This window comes from Perna viridis, chromosome 15 (genome assembly GCF_037379345.1).
Source record: "Perna viridis isolate PV_CMFRI_1.1 ecotype Kerala chromosome 15, ASM3737934v1, whole genome shotgun sequence".
Taxonomy (NCBI): Eukaryota; Metazoa; Mollusca; class Bivalvia; order Mytilida; family Mytilidae; genus Perna; species Perna viridis.
In genome coordinates, this window is record NC_142459.1 from 16372375 (window position 1) to 16394843 (window position 22469).

The 22469-nt window shown below is 38.6% G+C and overlaps 1 protein-coding gene across 1 annotated transcript; it reads left to right on the forward strand.

The window, feature by feature from the left end:
* Positions 1-1941: 1941 nt before the first annotated feature.
* Positions 1942-22448, forward strand: LOC148597164 (uncharacterized). The gene is made up of 7 exons (XM_088564126.1): positions 1942-3310; positions 5273-5555; positions 5721-5799; positions 16458-16595; positions 16924-17028; positions 19500-19702; positions 20243-22448. The coding sequence occupies exons 1-7, from the start codon at positions 3288-3290 to the stop codon at positions 21131-21133; spliced, it is 1722 nt and encodes a 573-aa protein (XP_088420252.1). The 5' UTR covers positions 1942-3287; the 3' UTR covers positions 21134-22448.
* The last annotated feature ends 21 nt before the right edge of the window (positions 22449-22469 follow it).

The window sequence follows — 22469 nt, forward strand, 5'->3', positions numbered from 1 at the left end:
TATTTCTGTTAAACTAAACCATACCTACGAGAATCTTATGACGGGGAAGAAATGTTCCAACCGTTTGGCCCCGCTGATTTTTGTGCCATTGTTGGGATCAATATTTCTCATATGACGTTGTTTATATATAGCACGACAATGAACTCTAATGAACTATTAGTATTGTTTGACGGATTATTGGACAAATTTATGAAATCGGAGATGTTTGTGGAGTCGGACACTTTTATGAATTCTACAGAATTACAATGGATGGGCCCAGAAGCCGACAAAAATACATTTTTTATCAAATTAATGAATCGGACGAAAATAATGGTTATCGGAAAAAAGGGGTGATCGAAACTATTCCCCCCCTTCTCAGTGCACGTGCCTGTGTAAGAATGGACGATATGGTTTGCTACCAGTGTATATAAATTTAACATGTTAGTATCAACATCAACGACAATAATATTATATATTATGAGATATATATAATATATATTAATCGTCTAAATAAGTCAACAATCACTCTTACGGGGTGATGGATCGTTAAAACCGATGCGAAACAAAACAATAAATAAAATAAACATCACCAGAAGATGGTAAAATTTCAATTGAATATTTCGGATAACAGATATCCTTCCTCAGCATAAAACTCATAAAACTATATGAGCATAAAACTCACAAAGTTCAAGATCAAAACAGATTCAGAAGCTGAATAGCGTGTGCTGTGGGTGATTGTACCTTTATCAAAGGCTCACATAAGCAACTGCTGAGGTGCCTGAATGAAAATAACAAAGAGGGTCTTTTTATCAAAGTTACAATTTACTGTGGAAGACAATTTCAAAAAATCAAAAGTTCAAATATAGTAGTACGGCGTGTTTATGTATAGCAAGTAGTGCTGTACCAGCCTTAGATCCAAGACCTAAAAATGAATTATTTTCTCTCGTTAATTCCATCTCGCGTAAGTCACTTAAAAGGACGCCCCTAGCGGATTACGGAAAAGACGTTGATTCCGTTACTATGCGAGTTATTTCCCTTTGACTAAAAAATGTTCGACGGCAATCGAAGTTCCCGTGAATATTTCGTTCGTAAATTGTATCATACTTGATAACATAATCTTCGCGGAAAAGAAGTTTGTTTCTGAATCACCTGGGGCACACCGCCTAGCCCCCGGCTAGGTTTCTGAGCACTATTTAGTCGCCTTATACAACAAGCTTAGCGCTGCTGCAGGCCTATTCTTTTATCACCCGGACCTGCACGGCAGATATACTGAGAGGGTATAAAAACTATATATAACAATCTCCTACATATTTATTCAATATTTTATCATTGCCTAAAGCTTTCATATTTTTCAGACTTGATTGTTTGTTTGTTTGTTTGTTTGTTTGTTTGTTGGGGTTTAACGTCCAAGCAGCAATATTTCAGCTATATTCAGACGATGAACATGAAATGGATGATAAAATGAACATGAAATGAGAAAAAAAAGGATGGGACACAAGGAAAATAGGGTCGACAAATTTTGATTGCTACTGGAAAAAGGGGGGGGGGTGGGTAAGGTCGGGCAATTTAGCCTCCTGTGGCGGAGCGCAAAGGTTCCTACTCCTATCGAATAGCACAGCAGGATTCTTTAACGTGCGAGGAACGTGGCATCTTTCCCAACACGGTGCACCACTATAGTTTGCGGTCAGGTTTTCCGTATTATAGCCTGACAACCCCAGCATGTAACACGCCAGGGGTACCCCATTCCACCACCTGGGGCACACATCCCAGTTGCTCTGTGGGTAGAGCGCCTAGCCCCCGGCTAGGTTTCTGAGCACTATTTAGTCGCCTTATACGACAAGCTTAGCGCTGCTGCAGGCCTATTCTTTTAACACCCGGACCTGCACGGGGCTTCAGACTTGAAACTGATTTTCTAATTTCCGATTCTGATATTGGCAATTAAATCTCTCCGACTCTATTATTTTTGTATCCCAACCAATTTTTATTTCATCACCATTTCATGTTCATCGCCTGGAAATAGCTGAAATACAGCTGAAATATTGTTGCTTGGGCATTGAACACCATAAATCAGTTGAGAAGAAATAAATGCAATAGAATTTGACGGGAGAGCCAACACCAAAAACAAAATAAAAATGAAGCCTTATAAATGCGGAAATAAGCATTTGCTCCATGTAATCATTAGTCCATCGGGCTTATATAGGGATCTCGGTCGTAAAACAATGTTGGTATATAATGGTATTCAATTATTGATATATGCACCATCCCCTTTATTCTACTTACATGTACAACAAGAAAAAATATCAATTTAATTGCCTACCTGTTGCTATGGCAACCATAATTTGTCGATTTATAATTTATGCAAATATAATAGAGAATGGTACACAGTCACATTTCCCTTAAGCATTTGCAATTTATTCAGAAAGCAGACGTGTTGCAAGGGAGAAAAAAAGTAAGTTCTATTTTGATCACTATTTAATAATCTTGAAAATAGTCAAATAAGATGGTTGTACGCCTTTCAAGATACTGAAAAATCGTGATCGAAGTAATGTGATAATTGAGTAAAAGTTGAATATCGAAAAATGTCAGTCCAAGTTATTTAATTTCAGTACCAGTCCATATATATTTCAAACTCTGCCTGTAGTAAAGTGGTTCAGCGTGTAGAAAAAACTCACCGGAGGAACGGTGTTTTTGAGCTACATATGTTATACCTTTATATGACAATACGTTAGTAGTCCTTTCTGTACTTCTGAGTATACCACACCTTATGCTCCCACTAAAATCAGCAAATATATATATATTTACTTAAAAGTGCAACAACCAACTGACAATGTGGTATGTAACTGTTTCTGAATACATAAGTAATAATTTTAAATGGCGGGTTTTTGACGTGCGTGAATCACCTCCTGTTTGATTTTTTTTTATAAAGTCTGCTACTTAAACATCATTACAAACGATTATTGACAAGTTCGATAAGATGTTGTAATAAAATAACAAGAGTTATCACAACGGCGTATTTTTCATCACGCTAATTCATAGTGTGATATCGCAAAATATCTAGCCGTCCAAAAATTACATAAAACAGCCTAATCATAGAAACTATTGATTTGTCGAAGTTTCGCGTATTCAAGCAACGTCGTCTCTACAACTCTTATGACACCTCTAAAACTGTTCAAGAAACGGCCCTTGTGACCGATAGTTTCCCGGAGAGATTGACTGGATCTCCTCTGCAATCATGTTTTGTTTTTGGTCATTTTTTAATTCTTTTTTTTTTAACTTTCGATAGACTACTGAATTGCATATACTGAGCAATGGCCAAATCAACCGGAAATGCGTAAGTATATTTTTCTACTTTCAAGAAATCAATTTGTTTACTTAGCAATTATTAATAGCATGAATGCTATAAGATTTGTTTGTTTGTTGGGGTTTAACGTCCGAGCAGCAATATTTCAGCTATATTCAGACAATGAACATGAAATGGATGATAAAATGAACATGAAATGAAAAAAAAGGATGGGTCACAAGGATAATAGGGTCGACAAATTTTGATTGCCACTGAAAAAAGGAGGATGGGTAAGGTCGGGCAATTTAGCCTCCTGTGGCGGAGCGCAAAGGTTCCTACTCCTATCGAATACCACAGCAGGGTTCTTTAACGTGCGAGGAACGTGGCATCTTTCCCAACACGGTGCACCACTATGGTTTGCGGTCAGGTTTTCCGTATTATAGCCTGACAACCCCAGCATGTAACACGCCAGGGGTACCCCATTCCACCACCTGGGGCACACATCCCAGTTGCTCTGTGGGCAGAGCGCCTAGCCCCCGGCTAGGTTTCTGAGCACTATTTAGTCACCTTTTACGACAAGCTTAGCGCTGCTGCATGCCTATTCTTTTAACACCCGGACCTGCACGGGGCTGAATGCTATTAGGAGTAAAATTGTCCTAATGTTAACTGAAAGCACCAGCAACATGTATAATATACAACTCTCTATAATATTACATCATAGAAGGATGTGGATACGATTAAACTAATTAGGTGTATATTTTGTCAGTTAATGCTGGTGTTTTCTAACACAATGTTATTTGGGAGGATTAGAGAATTGAAATGATACTTTTCAGTATCACTCCAGCTAAGAATCATGCAAAATGTGATTCATGGGTAAAAAGCTTGTTTTTTGTTTGTTTGTTGGGGTTTAACGTCCGAGCAGCAATATTCAGACGAAGAACATGAAATTGATGATAAAATAAACATGAAATGATGATGAAATGAAAAAGGGATGGGACACAAGGACAATGGGGTCGAGAAATTTTGATTGCCACTGGAAATAGGGAGAGGTGGGTAGGGTCGGGCAATTTAGCCTACTGTGGCGGAGCGCAAAGGTTCCTACTCCTATCGAATACCACAACAGGGTTCTTTAACGTGCGAGGAACGTGGCATCTTTCCCAACACGGTGCACCACTATGGTTTGCGGTCAGGTTTTCCGTATTATAGCCTGACGACCCCAGCATGTAACACACCAGGGGTACCCCATTCCACCACCTGAGGCACACAACCCAGTTGCTCTGTGGGCAGAGCGCCCTAGCCCCCGGCTAAGGTTCTGAGCACTATTTAGTCGCCTTTTACAAGCTTAGCGCTGCTGCAGGCCTGATCGGAGTAGGAACCTTTGCGCTCCGCCACAGGAGGCTAAATTGCCCGACCTTACCCATCCCCCCTTTTTCCAGTGGCAATCAAAATTTTTCGACCCTATTATCCTTGTGACCCATCCTTTTTTATTCACTTCATGTTCATTTTATCATCCATTTCATGTTCATTGTCTGAATATAGCTGAAATATTGCTGCTCGGACGTTAAACCCAACAAACAAACAAACTATTCTTTAGACACCCGGACCTGCACGGAGCTGGGTAAAAAGCCTATATATTTTTATTTTTGATATTTTGTTTGAAATTGCCATAGTAAACAGAAACTAACATTAAGTTTTTCATATAACCCGTGTTCTTAAGAGATAAAAATTATATAGAATACACTGTAGATTTGAAAATTAACGGAGACAACTCTATCAATGACACTCAAATACAATAGAATCTATTGGATTTTTAATGTTGATTATCTCGTATGAATGAATAATGACACATTTGATAGTATTGACCCATAAAACAACTTAATTACAAAAGAAAAATACATATATGTAGCCTTTCTTTGGGTTGTATCACATTTTTTTAGATTTTGCATGATTTTTACGAAGACAGCTACTTAAGTTCTTATCGAATTTATTTTTCATTGTTTTATTGGTTGCTAGGTGTTCGTCACTAACAAGCTGTCCATTTGTTGTTGAAATGGACAACTTCTTGAAAAAAGGAACGAGAAAAGTTAAGGAGCTCACTTCCGTTCTTCAACAAGACAATGTTTACAAGGCTTTCTACTTAAGCATCGTAAATGGTGATATTATAGATGCTTATGACATGAGGCATGGTACCAAATCCGATGAACACAGTGGTGTAAGCGGCAAACATGTGATAATTGTCGGAGCTGGTATAGCTGGTCTTGCTGCCGCTTACGAACTTGAAAAGATTGGATATGAGGTTCGTTATCAAAATGATTTTAACCTTTGTTACGTTGCTTTGTATTTGATATATAAACAGATCATATACATGTGAATAAAACATTCCGTAGTGTATTATTCAAGGTTATTATATTTCTACATTTGTATAGTTATATATCTTATGAGATGTTTCATGCAATTTCAGACCACGATTGTTGAATTACAAGACAGAGTTGGAGGACGAATCAAAACTATTCACTTCGATGACGGTTTGGTTGCTGATGGTAAGCTTCCATGTTTAAAACAATAATAGAAAAAGTTGTGTGTTTGTTGGGGTTTAACGTCCGAGCAGCAATATTTCAGCTATATTCAGACAATGAACATGAAATGGATGATAAAATGAACATGAAATGATAAAAAAAGGATGGGTCACAAGGATAATAGGGTAGACAAATTTTGATTACCACTAGAAAAAGGGGGGATGGGTAAGGTCGGGCAATTTAGCCTCCTGTGGCGGAGCGCAAAGATTCCTACTCCTATCGAATACCACAGCAGGGTTCTTTAACGTGCGAAGAACGTGGCATCTTTCCCAACACGGTGCACCACTATGGTTTGCGGTCAGGTTTTCCGTATTATAGCGCCCCGTGCAGGTCCGGGTGTTAAAAGAATAGGCCTGCAGCAGCGCTAAGCTTGTCGTATAAGGCGACTAAATAGTGCTCAGAAACCTAGCCGGGGGCTAGGCGCTCTGCCCACAGAGCAACTGGGATATGTGCCCAAGGTGGTGGAATGGGGTACCCCTGGCGTGTTACATGCTGGGGTTGTCAGGCTATAATACGGAAAACCTGACCGCAAACCATAGTGGTGCACCGTGTTGGGCAAGATGCCACGTTCCTCGCACGTTAAAGAACCCTGCTGTGGTATTCGATAGGAGTAGGAACCTTTGCGCTCCGCCACAGGAGGCTAAATTGCCCGACCTTACCCATGCCCCCTTTTTCCAGTGGCAATCAAAATTTGTCGACCCTATTATCCTTGTGACCCATCCTTTCTTTTTTTCATTTCATGTTCATTTTATCATCCATTTCATTTTCATTGTCTGAATATAGCTGAAATATTGCTGCTCGGACGTTAAACCCCAACAACCAACCAACCAACCGTATTATAGCCTGACAACCCCAGCATGTAACATGCCAGCAGGGATTGACACTAACAGTCGCCCAGTCGCCCGTGGCGACTTAAATTTTTGCTGGGCGACGATAATAACCATTGTTTGTCGTCCGAGTGGCGACCGTAATTTTGGTACGTGGTCGGGTTTGTTTTCCGGTTTTTAGGCATACCGGGAATCGCAACTGGTTGAATTTTGCGTACAAATACAAATAATAAATACCAGTTAGTAAAGACCATGGTAAAATGGTGATTTTCATGCTATTGATAGTTAAGGTCCTAGTGCAGCAGAACCAACCTCTGACAATAATTATGATGCTGAAGATGATCTGATGTTTGGTGTGAACAATAAATATTATGCCAGCTCAGAAAGTGACTCTGGAAATGAATCGTTGGATTCTGATTTAGATGAGGACTTTGTTTTTGAAAGACTTTCTGACTTTGGAAGAGATTGATGATGTTTCACTGTTTCAATCACTAATGAGTTTTACTTCATTATTGTTTAAGAATTAATAAAAAAACTATTTCATGAAATGTTTATTTGTGAGTACTCACTACAGTACTAGATGAGAACCAATTAGGTAATAAACTGAAGACAGGGAAATAAATAGTTTATTCCATAATACTTTTAAAATCTCTTGAAAAGAAATGTATTTTCAAACAATTACACATTAAACTAATATTCTGAAAAAATTTCTGGGCGCCTAACTTTTTTTCTGGGCTCCTAGATTTTTTAACTTAGGAGCCCGGGTGGCAACCAAGATAAAAAAGTTAGTGTCAATCCCTGGCCAGGGGTACCCTATTGCACCACCTGGGGCACACATCCCAGTTGCTCTGTGGGCAGAGCGCCTAGCCCCCGGCTAGGTTTTTGAGCACTATTTAATCGCCTTTTACGACAAGCTTAGCGCTGCTGCAGGCCTATTCTTTGGACACCCGGACCTGCACGGGGCAATAGAAAAAGTAACCAAGGTTACCACGTTTTAGTGGAAATGAAAAGAATGTAATCCAGAGATAAAGACTAGACAGGAAAACAGACACATGAAATAAACTAAGTTACACTCCTTGAAACGTTCACGTTTTTCAATTTAGCGTTCGTGCATCGTTTATCGTGCGTTTACACATGGTTTTGCGTTCAATTAAACGCATGATAGAAGCGTTCGTTTAAACGCACGCTAGGAATTTCGTTTAAACGCACGACACAAGCCTTCGTTTAAACGCACGATAGAAGCGTTCGTTTATTTTTGTACTTTTTTTCCTTGATTCAACTGTTCTTTTCATATTATTGGCTATTATAAATTTATATATTTTCATTAATTCAATTTTCTATTTTTTGCAGCCCCGTGTGCTAAAAAAATAGGCCTGTAGCAGCGCTAAACTTGTCGTAAAAGGCGACTAAATAGTGCTCAGAAACCTAGCCGGGGGCTAGGCGCTCTGCCCACAGAGCAACTGGGATGGGTACCATGATTGATTGATTGATTGTTATCTTTTAATGCCGTTTCGGCGACTAGGGCCATATCACGGCAAGAACATTGAATGAAATGGAAATATTAAAAGCAAGATCAAAGTCTCTTCATAAAATAATGAAATTAAAACAAGCAGCTATTTACATATAAAAAGGTACATAAAAGGTGAACCTAAGACATAAAATACTTATAGAAACATAACTTCGATAAAACATTTAAAATATTGAAAAACTAAGGAAGGTATCAAATTTAGATTTTATTAAATAAACCGATGTCCCGCAAGAAATCGATGATGTTTTTAGATGAAACGGTCTTGAACAAATCAAACATATTGGCGCAGTCAAAATAATTTTGCCTGGTGTTGGCAAAATCAACACAATCTAGAAGAAACATGTTTGATAGAGAAAGGGCAATCACATGGGATACACTCAGGTGGAGGATCACCAACAAGCAAATGGCCATGTGTAAATCTAGAATGTCCAATGCGGCATCTAGTCATGACCACTTGCTCTTTGCGATTGCCCGACCCGGATTGATGAACGCCTAGATCGGGTTTTATGGAATTGAGTTTGTTGTGTTCAAGACCGTCCCATCGGTCCTGCCACATCTTTAAAATATATTTCCTTATTAAAGGTTTAAAATCGGTGTATGGCAAACTAACGTCCTTTATTATTTCATTTAATGCCTTTTTGGCAACCCTGTCTACAACTGAATTCCCCTGAATACCAACATGACTGGGTACCCAGAGAAAAACAATCTCTTTATCAAATTCCCGAAGTCGATGAATAAAATACAAAATTTGTAAAATAAGAGTGTTTTTCAGTTTGTGATTCTTAATTGCCAAAAGACAGCTCAAAGAGTCAGAACAAATAATAAACTGTGACAGATTAGATTGAGTAATCAATTTAAGTGCTAACAATATGGCTCGAGCTTCAGCTGTGAATATGGAGGCGCTCGATGGCAACCGTTCAGTTACAGTTCTGTCACCATGGACAGCAGCACATGCAACGCTATCGCCATCTTTTGAGCCATCTGTATACACCGTCGAAAAATCCGGATAATTTGCTTTAATTTCAGAAAATTTTTGTTGTAAAAATAAAGGATTGGTATCGGACTTTTTATATTCACGCAGATCAAAAATGAAAGAAGGGTGTGGAAGCTCCCATGGAGGGCATTTCGAAGTAACAACAGGTGTCACTGCATTGGTCTCCAGATGAATTGCTTCCAAATGTGGTTTTATTCGAATTCCAAAAGGAGGGGTTTTGCTTTCATGTTTTCGATAAATGTCGACATAAATAGGATTAATGACACAGTCGTAGGCAGGGCTATCTGGGTAGGCCATAAGTTTACTTACATATTGAAGACCTAATTTCAAACGTCTGTCTCCAAGGGATGGTTCATTTGCCTCGGCATAAAGGCTCTCAATAGGAGAGGTTCTGAAGGCACCAAGGCAAAGTCGCAACCCCTGGTGGTGAACAGCGTCTAAAATTTTAAGGTAAGGTTTTTTGGCGGAACCATAAACAATAGATCCATAATCAAGTTTAGACCCAACCAAAGATCTATATAAATTTAATAAAATTGAGGTATCAGCACCCCAATCGGTACTGGACACCATTTTTAAAATATCTAGTGCCTTAAGACACCTAGATTTAAGTAATTTGATATGGGGAAGAAAAGAAAGTTTACTATCAAAAAGTAATCCAAGGAATTTTGTTTCTTCTACTATTTTGATTTTATTACTATAAAGAAAGAGATCTGGGTCCGGATGCAGCTTTCGCTTTCGACAAAAGTGCATACCAACAGTTTTAGATGTAGAAAACTTAAACCCATTCTCCAAAGCCCATTTCTCAATTCTTTTGAGGCAAAGTTGTAACTGTCTTTCAATATTACTCATATTTTGTCCCCTGTAGCAGATCAAAAAGTCGTCTACATACAAGGAACCGTCAATATTGTCCTTCAAAACTTGGGCTAAACTATTAATTTTAATACTGAAGAGAGTGACAGAAAGAATACTTCCCTGAGGAACTCCCATTTCCTGTTCCTTCTCCTCAGAAAAAGTCGAATTTACCCTCACATTAAAATGACGATCTGACAAAAAATTAGACAAGAACAGAGGAAGTCTTCCTTTCAACCCCATATCAAATATATCTTTTAAAATACCATATTTCCACGTCGTGTCATAGGCTTTTTCTAAATCGAAAAAGACCGACACAACATGTTCATTTTTAGAAAATGCATTTCTGATGAGCGTTTCAAACCGGACTAAATGGTCAAGAGTACTTCTGCCTTGTCTAAAACCACACTGAATATTAGTGAGTAAGTTGTGCTTCTCAAGGAACCACACATGGGTACCCCTGGCGTGTTACATGCAGGGGTTGTCAGGCTATAATACGGAAAACCTGACCGCGAACCATAGTGGTGCACCGTGTTGGGAAAGATGCCACGTTCCTCGCACGTCAAAGAACCCTGCTGTGGTATTCGATAGGAGTAGGAACCTTTGGGCTCCGCCACAGGAGGCTAAATTGCCCGACCTTGCCCATCCACCCTTTTTCCAGTGACAATCAAGGTTTGTCGATGCTATTGTCTTTGTGTCCCATCCTTTTTTTCATTTCATGTTCATTTAATCATCAATTTCATGTTCATCATCTGAATATAGCTGAAATTTTGCTGCTCGGACGTTAAACCCCAACAAACAAACATATTTTTTGCATCATTTGTTATTATTATTTTAAAGTTTTCGTCTATCGTACGTTTAAACGCAAGATAGAAGCGTTCGTTTATCGTGCGTGTGGGAAACCTAAACGTCTCAATGAGTGTATCTATAAGAACCATTGTAATTACAAAAAATAAGACAGTCCATTACCTTACAATATTGTTAGTGATAATCCCTTCCCCTATAGTATGAAAAATTAAAACTCACTTTCATTACATTCTTACATCTCCGACTTAAATTTCAAGTGCGTGGGTTCTACACCGATTTTCCCTCCCCTATGGTATAGGAAACTAGAACTCACTTTCATTATATTCTTACATCCGACTGACATTTCAAATGCGTGGGTTCTACACCGATTTCAAGGCAGGTATTTGGAGTACTGAATGGAAATCCAACCTTTTAAATTTTAGGAGTGTAAATAATATAAGTTACTTCGAATGTTGTCATTTCATCAACAAACTATTTTATACTTCAGTGTCAATGAAGTCATTGACAATATTTCAGTTAGGCAATTTTACAATGAATATATAAAAAATAATCGTGAAACGGTTATAGCAGGTAAAGTAGCCGCCCTAGTCCGACCTTCAGTCCGTCACATTAATTGGTACTCACTTTTTGTAATCTGTAATTCATAAAGTATTTTAGAAATATTATTCAAACTTTGCACAGAATCAATACATGTCGAAGATATGCAACTCCTTGCACTTTGTGTTGTAAATTGTAACTACATTGTGTAATATTTATCTAAAAAAACATCAAAGCTATATTACTCAGAGATTATATACCTGTACATGAAAATACTGAAGATGTGAACCTCCTATTCTAGAGAAGTTTGATATTTTTTAACATGTTGAATACAGCCATTTTTTTTAGCAGTATTTGCTATCATTAGACACCGACAATTTTCTGAGTGAAGGAGGGGGGGGGGGGGTTGAATATTTTTTTAGAAAAAGATTTATGTTCTAAATTTTTAAAGAAAAAAAATACTCATCCATAGAAAAAAAATTATACTCCCCCATTTCTTTACAAGGCAGATTTTCAATTGAAGTACTGTATTAGGCTGTTGCAAAAATATAAACAAATTTTGCATTTGTTTTAAAAATGTATTATCCGCCATCATATCCTAGTCCTCTTTCAGGGTGAAAATTGTTACACATGGACATTTATTGCCCGTATCGTAGTTGGTCTGCTTAAGTTACAAATCTAGGACAATAATTGTCTCAATAATATTAGTCAAGATGTTAAGTTCATTGATTGATTGTTGGGGTTTAACGCCCGAGCAGCAATATTTCAGTTATATTCAGGCAATGAACATGAAAAGGATGATAAAATGAACATGAATGATGGAATATGATTGATTGATTGTTATCTTTTAATGCCGATTCGGCGACTAGGGCCATATCACGGCAAGAACATTGAATGAAATGGAAATATTAAAAGCAAGATCAAAGTCTCTTCATAAAATAATGAAATTAAAACAAGCAGCTATTTACATATAAAAAAAGGTACATAAAAGGTGAACCTAAGACATAAAATACATATAGAAACATAAATTCGATAAAACATTTAAAATACAATGTATTGAAAAACTAAAGAAGGTATCCAATTTAGATTTTATTAAATAAACCGATGTCCCGCAAGAAATCAATGATGTTTTTAGATGAAACGGTCTTGAACAAATCAAACATATTGGCGCAGTCAAAATAATTTTGCCTGATGTTGGCAAAATCCACACAATCTAGAAGAATATGTTTGATAGAGAAAGGGCAATCACATGGGATACACTCAGGTGGAGGATCACCAACAAGCAAATGACCATGTGTAAATCTAGAATGTCCAATGCGGCATCTAGTCATGACCACGTGCTCTTTGCGATTGCCCGACCCGGATTGATGAACGCCTAGATCGGGTTTTATGGAATTGAGTTTGTTGTGTTCAAGACCGTCCCATCGGTCCTGCCACATCCTTAAAATATATTTCCTTATTAAAGGTTTAAAATCGGTGTATGGCAAACTAACGTCCTTTATTATTTCATTTAATGCCTTTTTGGCAACCCTATCTACAACTGAATTCCCCTGAATACCAACATGACTGGGTACCCAGAGAAAAACAATCTCTTTATCAAATTCCCGAAGTCGATGAATAAAATACAAAATTTGTAAAATAAGAGTGTTTTTCAGTTTGTGATTCTTAATTGCCAAAAGACAGCTCAAAGAGTCAGAACAAATAATAAACTGTGACAGATTAGATTTAGTAATCAATTTAAGTGCTAACAAGATGGCTCGAGCTTCCGCTGTGAATATGGAAGCGCTCGATGGCAACCGTTCAGTTACAGTTCTGTCACCATGGACAGCAGCACATGCAACGCTTGTTTGTTTGTTGGGGTTTAACGGCCGAGCAGCAATATTTCGGCTATATTCAGACAATGAACATGAAATGGATGATAACATGAAAATGAAATGAAAAAAAAGGATGGGTCACAAGGACAGTAGGGTCGACAAATTTTAATTGCCATTGGAAAAAGGGGGGGGGGATGGGTAAGGTCGGGCAATTTAGCCTCCTGTGGCGAAGCGCAAAGGTTCCTACTCCTATCGAATACCACAGCAGGGTTCTTTAACGTGCGAGGAACGTGGCATCTTTCCCAACACGGTGCAACACTATGGTTTGCGGTCAGGTTTTCCGTATTATAGCCTGACAATCCCAGCATGTAACACGCCAGGGGTACCCCATTCCACCACCTGGGGCACACATCCCAGTTGCTCTGTGGGCAGAGCGCCTAGCCCCCGGCTAGGTTTCTGAGCACTATTTAGTCGCCTTATACGACAAGCTTAGCGCTGCTGCAGGCCTATTCTTTTGACATCCGGACCTGCACGGGGCATTGAGCCATCTGTATACACCGTCGAAAAATCCGGATAATTTGCTTTAATTTCAGAAAATTTTTGTTGTAAAAATAAAGAATTGGTATCGGACTTTATATTCACGCAGATCAAAAATGAAAGAAGGATGTGGAAGCTCCCATGGAGGGCATTTCGAAGTAACAACAGGTGTCACTGCATTGGTCTCCAGATGAATTGCTTCCAAAATGATGATGGAATAAAACAAGGGATGGGCTACAAGGACAATAAGATGTTAAGAATGCATCTATATGTTCATGAAAACTTTACTTATATTTGTTTGTTTGTTTGTTTGGGTTTAACGTCCGAGCAGCAATATTTCAGCTATATTCAGACAATGAACATGAAATGAATGATAAATTGAACATTAAATGGATGATAAAATGAACATGTAATGAAAAAAAAAGGATGGGTCATAAGGATAATAGGGTCGACAAATTTTGATTGCCACTGGAAAAAGGGGGATGGGTAAGGTAGGGCAATTTAGCCTCCTGTGGCGGAGCGCAAAGGTTCCTACTCCTATCGAATACCACAGCAGGGTTCTTTAACGTGCGAGGAACGTGGCATCTTTCCCAACACGGTGCACCACTATGGTTTGCGGTCAGGTTTTCCGTATTATAGCCTGACAACCCAGCATGCAACACGCCAGAGGTACCCCATTCCACCACCTGGGGCACACATCCCAGTTGCTCTGTGGGCAGCGCGCCTAGCCCCCGGCTAGGTCTCTGAGCACTATTTAGTCGCCTAATACGACAAGCTTAGCGCTGCTGCAGGCCTATTCTTTTAACACCCGGACCTGCACGGGGCACTTTACTTATAGAGTATTCTACATAATAATATATATAGCCCCGTGCAGGTCCGGGTGTTAAAAGAATAGGCCTGCAGCAGCGCTAAGCTTGTCGTAAAAGGCGACTAAATAGTGCTCAGAAACCTAGCCGGGGGCTAGGCGCTCTGCCCACAGAGCAACTGGGATGTGTGCCCCAGGTGGTGGAATGGGGTACCCCTGGCATGTTACATTCTGGGGTTGTCAGGCTATAATACGGAAAACCTGACCGCAAACCATAGTGGTGCACCGTGTTGGGAAAGATGCCACGTTCCTCGCACGTTAAAGAACCCTGCTGTGGTATTCGATAGGAGTAGGAACCTTTGCGCTCCGCCACAGGAGGCTAAATTGCCCTACCTTACCCATCCCCTTGTTCTAGTGGCAATTAAAATTTGTCGACCCTATTATCCTTGTGACCCATCCTTTTTTTTTCTTCATTTCATGTTCATTTTATCATCCATTTCATGTTCATTGTCTGAATATAGCTGAAATATTGCTGCTCGGACGTTAAACCCCAACAAACAAAAACATAATAATATATGCATGTTTCCTTCATTCACAAAACATGTTAGTTCAACCATATTTTGTATACAAAAGAATTGACAACGTAAAATTGTCAAATAAAATGTACAGATTTAGTAGAACAGATTTTTGTTAGGAAATGCAAATATGATGTAGCCTTAATTTCTATTGCAGTGCAAGTTGGTAAATTTGTGACAAAATGGCAGATTTGAATGAAAATTTTAATATTTTACGTCTATTGGTGTTGGTGTTAAGCTGGACCATGGCATAAAATATTCCATTTCGTCAGAATTTAAAGAAATGACACTTTGTTTTTTTTTTCAAGAAAATTGATGCTAGCTTGCACTGCATAATACATTTAGGAACATGAGTATATAATTTCAGACTTTAAATCGTGTTTTTGATAGAGGCAGATTTATTCTTTTGTTTGTTTGTTGGGGTTTAACGTCCCAGCAGCAATATTTCAGCTATATTCAGACGATGAACATGAAATGATGATGAAATGAAAAAGGGAAAGAACACAAGGACTATAGGGTCGAGAAATTTTGATTGCCACTGGAAATAGGGAGAGGTGGGTAGGTTCGGGCAATTTAGCCTCCTGTGGCGGAGCCCTATGGTTCCTACTCCGGGAGAATACCACAATAGGGCTCTTTAACGTGCAAGGAATGTGGCATCTTTCCCAACACGGTGCACCACTATGGTTTGCGGTTAGGTTTTCCGTATTATAGCCTGACAACCCCAACATGTAACACGCCAGGGGTACCCCATTCCACCACCTGGGGCACACAACCCAGTTGCTCTGTGGGCAGAGCGCCCTAGCCCCCGGATAAGGTTCTGAGCACTATTTAGTCGCCTTTTACAAGCTTAGCGCTGCTGCAGAGCTATTCTTTTGACAACCGGACCATGCACGGTAGATTTATTCTAATATACGTTGATAACAACTTTGTTGTTAATGTTATACAGAAGTTATGACATATTTTTTCCTAAATATGATTTATGCTTGCGTGCCAAATACATATAAAGATGAATTTAGCAATATTTCAGCCCTAAAGTTAATGTATAGATAAAATTATGAATGAAAACATTTCATTAAGGGATGTCCTTATTGACTTTAGCTGAACCTTAACTTGAAGACACTTGAAGCACTTAAGTGCTGACAGATGTTTGACGGTGACGCTGGTCTAGATTGCATTGGTCTTGTTTATAAAAATTTCTACTATTATACAATTTTAGGAATTTTTAACTTCATATGATAAATACGTCTATTCTATTAGATATGTGAATTTCAAATAACCACGCAATTATTCTGTTTCTTTTATAATTTCAATAAGGGTCTCCTTGCACTAAGAAATATTCTTCTTTTCAGCCGGGGCAATGCGAATTCCAAAAGTTCAGTATCTGACTCTTGCGTACATCGACAAGTTCAAGATCAATTTGTATGAATGGATCAATTACAATCCGAGAACTTACCTGTTCTTGTATGGGAAGAAGATCAGAATGGGAGGTAACATTATTATCGAATATATTGAATCAGCGTTCGCCTTGCAGCGACAAAATAACCTTGGGTTTGAATCACTTAAACTGTGAAACAAATTAGGAGAATTAAATAGTTAATCCTATAAATATAACCTATAAGGGCGTAGCAAAAGGTTAAGCTATCTTGCTTTATTAATAAAGACAGTCTAAAATTTCATGAAATAGGGACATCTGAAAAAAAAATTGATAAGCTCTGTAGGCCTACAAATCCTAAAAAAAGTGTAATTTGCTAAAAGTATTGATCATAATAACCATGATCATGAAGGCTTTCCATAATTAAAATGTACTCTTTTCAGACTGGAAGGAAAACGGATATGCCATAGCCTCCGATATATTTCCTGGGTGGGATGCCCAACTTAAGAAACTAAAGGCGTCACAGAGGGAGGGCATCAATGGTATCGGTAGGTTTTGATGATAGTGGAGTATTCCGACAAATGAGTGTCAAGTAATATTCCGGCTAAGAATCACGCAAAATGTGATTCATAGGTGAAAAGCCTACATATTTTTATTTTTGATATTTTGTTTGAAATGCCATAGTAAACAGAAATTTAACAGTCGGTTTTTCATCTACCCCGTGCTCTTAGGAGATAAAAATTATAGAGAATGCACTGTAGATTTCAAAATTAAGGGAGATAACTCTGTAAATGACACTCAAGTACAATACAATCTATTAGATTTTCAATGTTGATTATCTCCTAAGAGCAGGCAGATTCGAATAAATAATTACACATTTCATAATATAGACTCGTAAATCAACTTAATATCAAAAATAAAAATATGTAGCCTTTTTTTTTAGGTATATCACATTTTACAGATTTTCCACCCCCGTGCAGGTCCGGGTGATAAAAGAATAGGCCTGCAGCAGCGCTAAGCTTGTCGTATAAGGCGACTAAATAGTGCTCAGAAACCTAGCCGGGGCTAGGCGCTCTGCCCACAGAGCAACTGGGATGTGTGCCCCAGGTGGTGGAATGGGGTACCCCTGGCGTGTTACATGCTGGGGTTGTCAGGCTACAATTCGGAAAACCTGACCGCAAACCATGGGGGTGCACCGTGTTGGGAAAGATGCCACGTTCCTCGCACGTTAAAGAACCCTGCTGTGGTATTCGATAGGAGTAGGAACCTTTGCGCTCCGCCTAAGGAGGCTAAATTGCCCGATCTTACCCATCCCCCCTTTTTCCAGTGGCAATCAAAATTTGTTGACCCTATTATCCTTGTGACCCATCCTTTTTTTTCCTTTCATGTTCATTATATCATCCATTTTGCTGAAATATTGCTGCTCGGACGTTAAACCCCAACAAACAAAACAAAACAAACAGATTTTGCATGATTCTTACAAGGACTGCTACTTAAAAATACAAGTATGTTTGTACACAATGCTTGTAAAAGAAATATTGTTTTCGTTTGCCCAAAACTCCTTCCGATTATACAGGATGAATTTAAGTTCTGAAGGTTAAATACTTTCAGGGATTTATATATGTTTGAACAAATCAAGTTTGTTGCAAAGTTCACATGAAATTCATGTGTTCAGGCAAGGTTCGCGTCAAGTAAGATACACATCTATATCACGTGAACTACCCATACCCGCTTGCTGAATTGCCATATCGTGTCATGACTAAAGATTTAAATATCACGTTTTTTTTATCATGTTTAGTACATTTTATCCGTTTTAAAATGATTTCGGTTTCAAAATTTTAAAAAATGCGTGAACAGGGAATTAACATTAGTCAATCATAGGACCCTAAAAATGAAACCTAGCTAATTCGACTAATATGTTTTCACAAAAATCCGCCGTTACAAGTTGTTGATAACAATATACAACAATAAAGACTTTTCCGAAATTGAAATACAAACGAAATTGCTACTCTTTTTGTGTCTTTGCTTCTGGCATCAAATTGGTAACGAGTAGTGGTCATGCCCTTTGAAGTTTTCACAACCAAAAAGCTTGCGGAGGAATACGCAGTAAATGCAGAAGGTTATTTAAGGAATGCCTGTTATATTTTTTCAGTCTACGAAGAAATCACATGGTGCACACTAAATAACCTACGGCCCCGTGCAGGTCCGGGTGGCAAAAGAATAAGCCTGCAGCAGCGCTAAGCTTGTCGTAAAAGGCGACTAAATAGTGCTCAGAACCCTCGCTCTGCCCACAAAGCAACTGGGTTGTGTGCCCCAGGTGGTGGAATGGGGTACCCCTGGCGTATTACATGCTGGGGTTGTCAGGCTATAATACGGAAAACCTGACTGCAAACCATAGTGGTGCAATGTATTGGGAAATATGCCACATTCCTTGCACGTTAAAGAGTCTTACTGTGGTATTCTCCCGAAGTAGGAACCATAGGGCTCGGACACATAGGCTAAATTGCCCGAACCTACCCACCTCTCCCTATTGCCAGTGGCAATCAAATTTTGTCGACCTCATTACCCCCCTCCCCCCTCGTGTCCCATCCCATTTTTCATTTCATCATTATTTCACGTTCATTTTCTCATCCACTTCATGTTCATCGTCTGAATATAGCTGAAATATTGCTGCTCGGGCGTTAAACCCCAACAAACGAACAAACGAACTAAATAACCTACGTAGTGCATTTAAGTGTATATCACGGGCATTGAGGTTATTCCAAATAGATCAAAACAATATATCATTTATACCTGATGATTTCATTTAAGTACAAAAATTAAACGAGTAAATCATTAAAAAAATTGATAAAAATTGATTCATAGTCATTACAAAATTTGGTTTTTGAGATGATAAACGAAATGTTTATCCAATCAGAAACCATGTTACGTCTGAAATTGTATTATATGTTTGTGGATGAGATTGTCCATTACTTGTACATTACTTTTAATGATATGAATACAATATCATTTGTTTCAGATGATTACTTCAAATTTACATTGGAACCACTGGTGAGAGATCTATGTGATCACCTGAAAAAGTATTCGAAAGATGGATGGGAAAAGTGGTGTTTGAAATGGTCTTCTCTTTCTATTGACGAGTTCCTGCGGACGGATAGACTTCAAGACTCTAGATATCCTGCGTACAGACCATGGCCTGCAGCTGCCGTTGACGCATTTAGGGTATTCAAAGTATTCTTAAATTCATCAACGAACAAATTTACGAGGGATTATAAAATTATGAACCGAAATTATATCAGAAACCTTACTTGTACTCCATGAATTAATAAATTTGGTCAGTTTTGCACCGACTAAAAGTTACAATTTACAAATTATTACATGTAGAAGGTGTGATCAAAAGATAACGTGTTCACATGTGCATTATTGTACCTAATTTTCAAAGGTTGCGCAATTAATCGCTTATTGTGAATGTGCTGTAATATATATTAAATTCCTGACCAAGTAATACATATGATTGCAATATCAGTAGTCCAACACAAGCAATTTCATAGGTCCATTTTATGATTTACGTTCTCAAATTCGTGATTATGTTCTAGTGAGGTATACATAAGTAACATGTTTTGAGTAAAATCACATTGTTTTTTCTTCCGGGTTCTAGCGCAATACGAATTCAGCTCGCTCAGTGTGTTAATACAAAGCAGGCTCATTCCATTGATTAAGCCGTCTTATTATAACTGTATAAACGTTAAACATTTTTTTCAGGTATGCAAGTACGCTTTACCAATGGAAAGAGCTCTGGATGATTTCGTGAGGTATACTATGGGAATGTGGTGGTCGGACATACTCCAAGCACCGGTAGGGGGCATGGAAGCACTTCCGGCAAAATTCATCAAGAAGGGAGCAGATGGACAGACTGACATTGATTTGGCATCAAGAGTAGTTTATGGAATTAAAGTCGACTGCATTGAAGAACTAGTCGCAGACTGGGGATCAAAGATCGTCGTTAGTGGACGTGACCTAAAGACAGGAAAGGTAGCAGACTTTGAAGGAGATGCTGTTATATGTACGTTGCCATTGAACATCCTTCGTCAGACTGATATTAGGGTACCTGCCTTTGATATGAAGTATCAGAAGGCTCTATCGAATGTGTACTATATCTCAATGACAAAGGTTCTCATTCAATGTCGTACTCGGTTTTGGGAAAAAGATATAGGGTTTGGAGGATGCTCTAGAACCTCACTGCCTATTGGAGAACTTTATTACCTTAAGCCAAACAATACCAAAACACGACGAGGCATACTTCTTTGTTACGCGTGGGGTGAGGACGGTCAAACATTGGCATCCCAACCAAAAGAAGAGGCAATAGAGAGTGCTTTGTATCAAATATCTAAAATACATCCAGAAATTTACAAAGAATACGAGAAAGCTGTGGTACAGGCATGGTACCGAGATCCCACAGCACAGGGCGGACATGTCCACCCCCTTCCATTCCAATATAACGACATGAAAACGTTCCACATTCCGGCTCATCCGTTATACCTAGCAGGAGAAGGGGTGTCATATTCCTATGGATGGATACAAGGTGCTCTGGAGTCCGGATTGACCGCAGCTTATAACCTCTATTGTCACGACAGACCATATGCATGTACATAAATTGACAAAGAATTTGACATTTGAATTTCAATATTGGGAGTTTTAAGTACAATTCTGTGTAAGAATCAGGTAATGAGTGGCACATCATATTTCTCAATTGTTTTTTTTTTTTGTCTCAAACAAATTCAAATACATTTAGAAAACAACTATAAAGCTATTTAAATTTATCCTGAAACTTTGGTGGCGTAGATATTTTTTGACTGTTTATATAAGGGAAAAGTGCGGTAAGATTTTCCCTCCATTTTTCCATAGTGCATTTCAACTAAACTTTAGCCCCGTGCAGGTCCGGGTGTTAAAAGAATAGGCCTGCAGCAGCGCTAAGCTTGTCGTATAAGGCGACAAAATAGTGCTCAGAAACCTAGCCGGGGGCTAGGCGCTCTGCCCACAGAGCAACTGGGATGTGTACCCCTGGCGTGTTGCATGCTGGGGTTGTCAGGCTATAATACGGAAAACTTGACCGCAAACCATAGTGGTACACCGTGTTGGGAAAGATGCCACGTTCCTCGCACGTTAAAGAACCCTACTGTAGTATTCGATAGGAGTAGGAACCTTTGCGCTCCGCCACAGGAGGCTAAATTGCCCGACCTTACCCACCCCCCTTTTTCCAGTGGCAATCAAAATTTGTCGGCCCTATTATCCTTGTGACCCATCCTTTTTTTTTCATTTCATGTTCATTTTATCATCCACTTCATGTTCATCGTCTGAATATAGCTGAAATATTGCTGCTCGGACGTTAAACCCCAACACACAACAAACAAACATCAACTAAACTTTACCTATCAATATCTGAAAAATGCAAACTTTACAAACACTCTGACAGTTATTTCTTGAGGTTATAAGGTATAAACACTTGGACAATGCAATAAAATCTGTATTTTTTCATCACGTGCCACACCTTATACACAGTTTGCCTGATTCTTAGACGGAGAAGTACTTAAAAATATTTTGTAAAATGTATGAAAAAAGCTATTATTTCATTCTTCAAATCGTTTGATATGATGTATTCATTGTAAAGTGAAACTGTCAATGAAAGTTATATAGTACCGTTAATAAAATAATAAAAAAAGAGAATTCAGACTTTGTACATGGAAGCACAACTATATCATAACCAAAACCGGCGATAATTGCGAACTTTTTGCAAGACGTCTTAATCGTTATTTTTAAAATGCATACAAGAATGTGGGATATTTTTTTCTACCAGCTATATTTTTATACTTGCATTCAGTGTTTCGACTTTGACTATATCAAAATGGAACTTTTCGATTTGTATTAGACGAAAATAATAAACAATAAACAGTAAACAGTGCAGTTTTAAACCTGAAAATAAGCTGTGTAT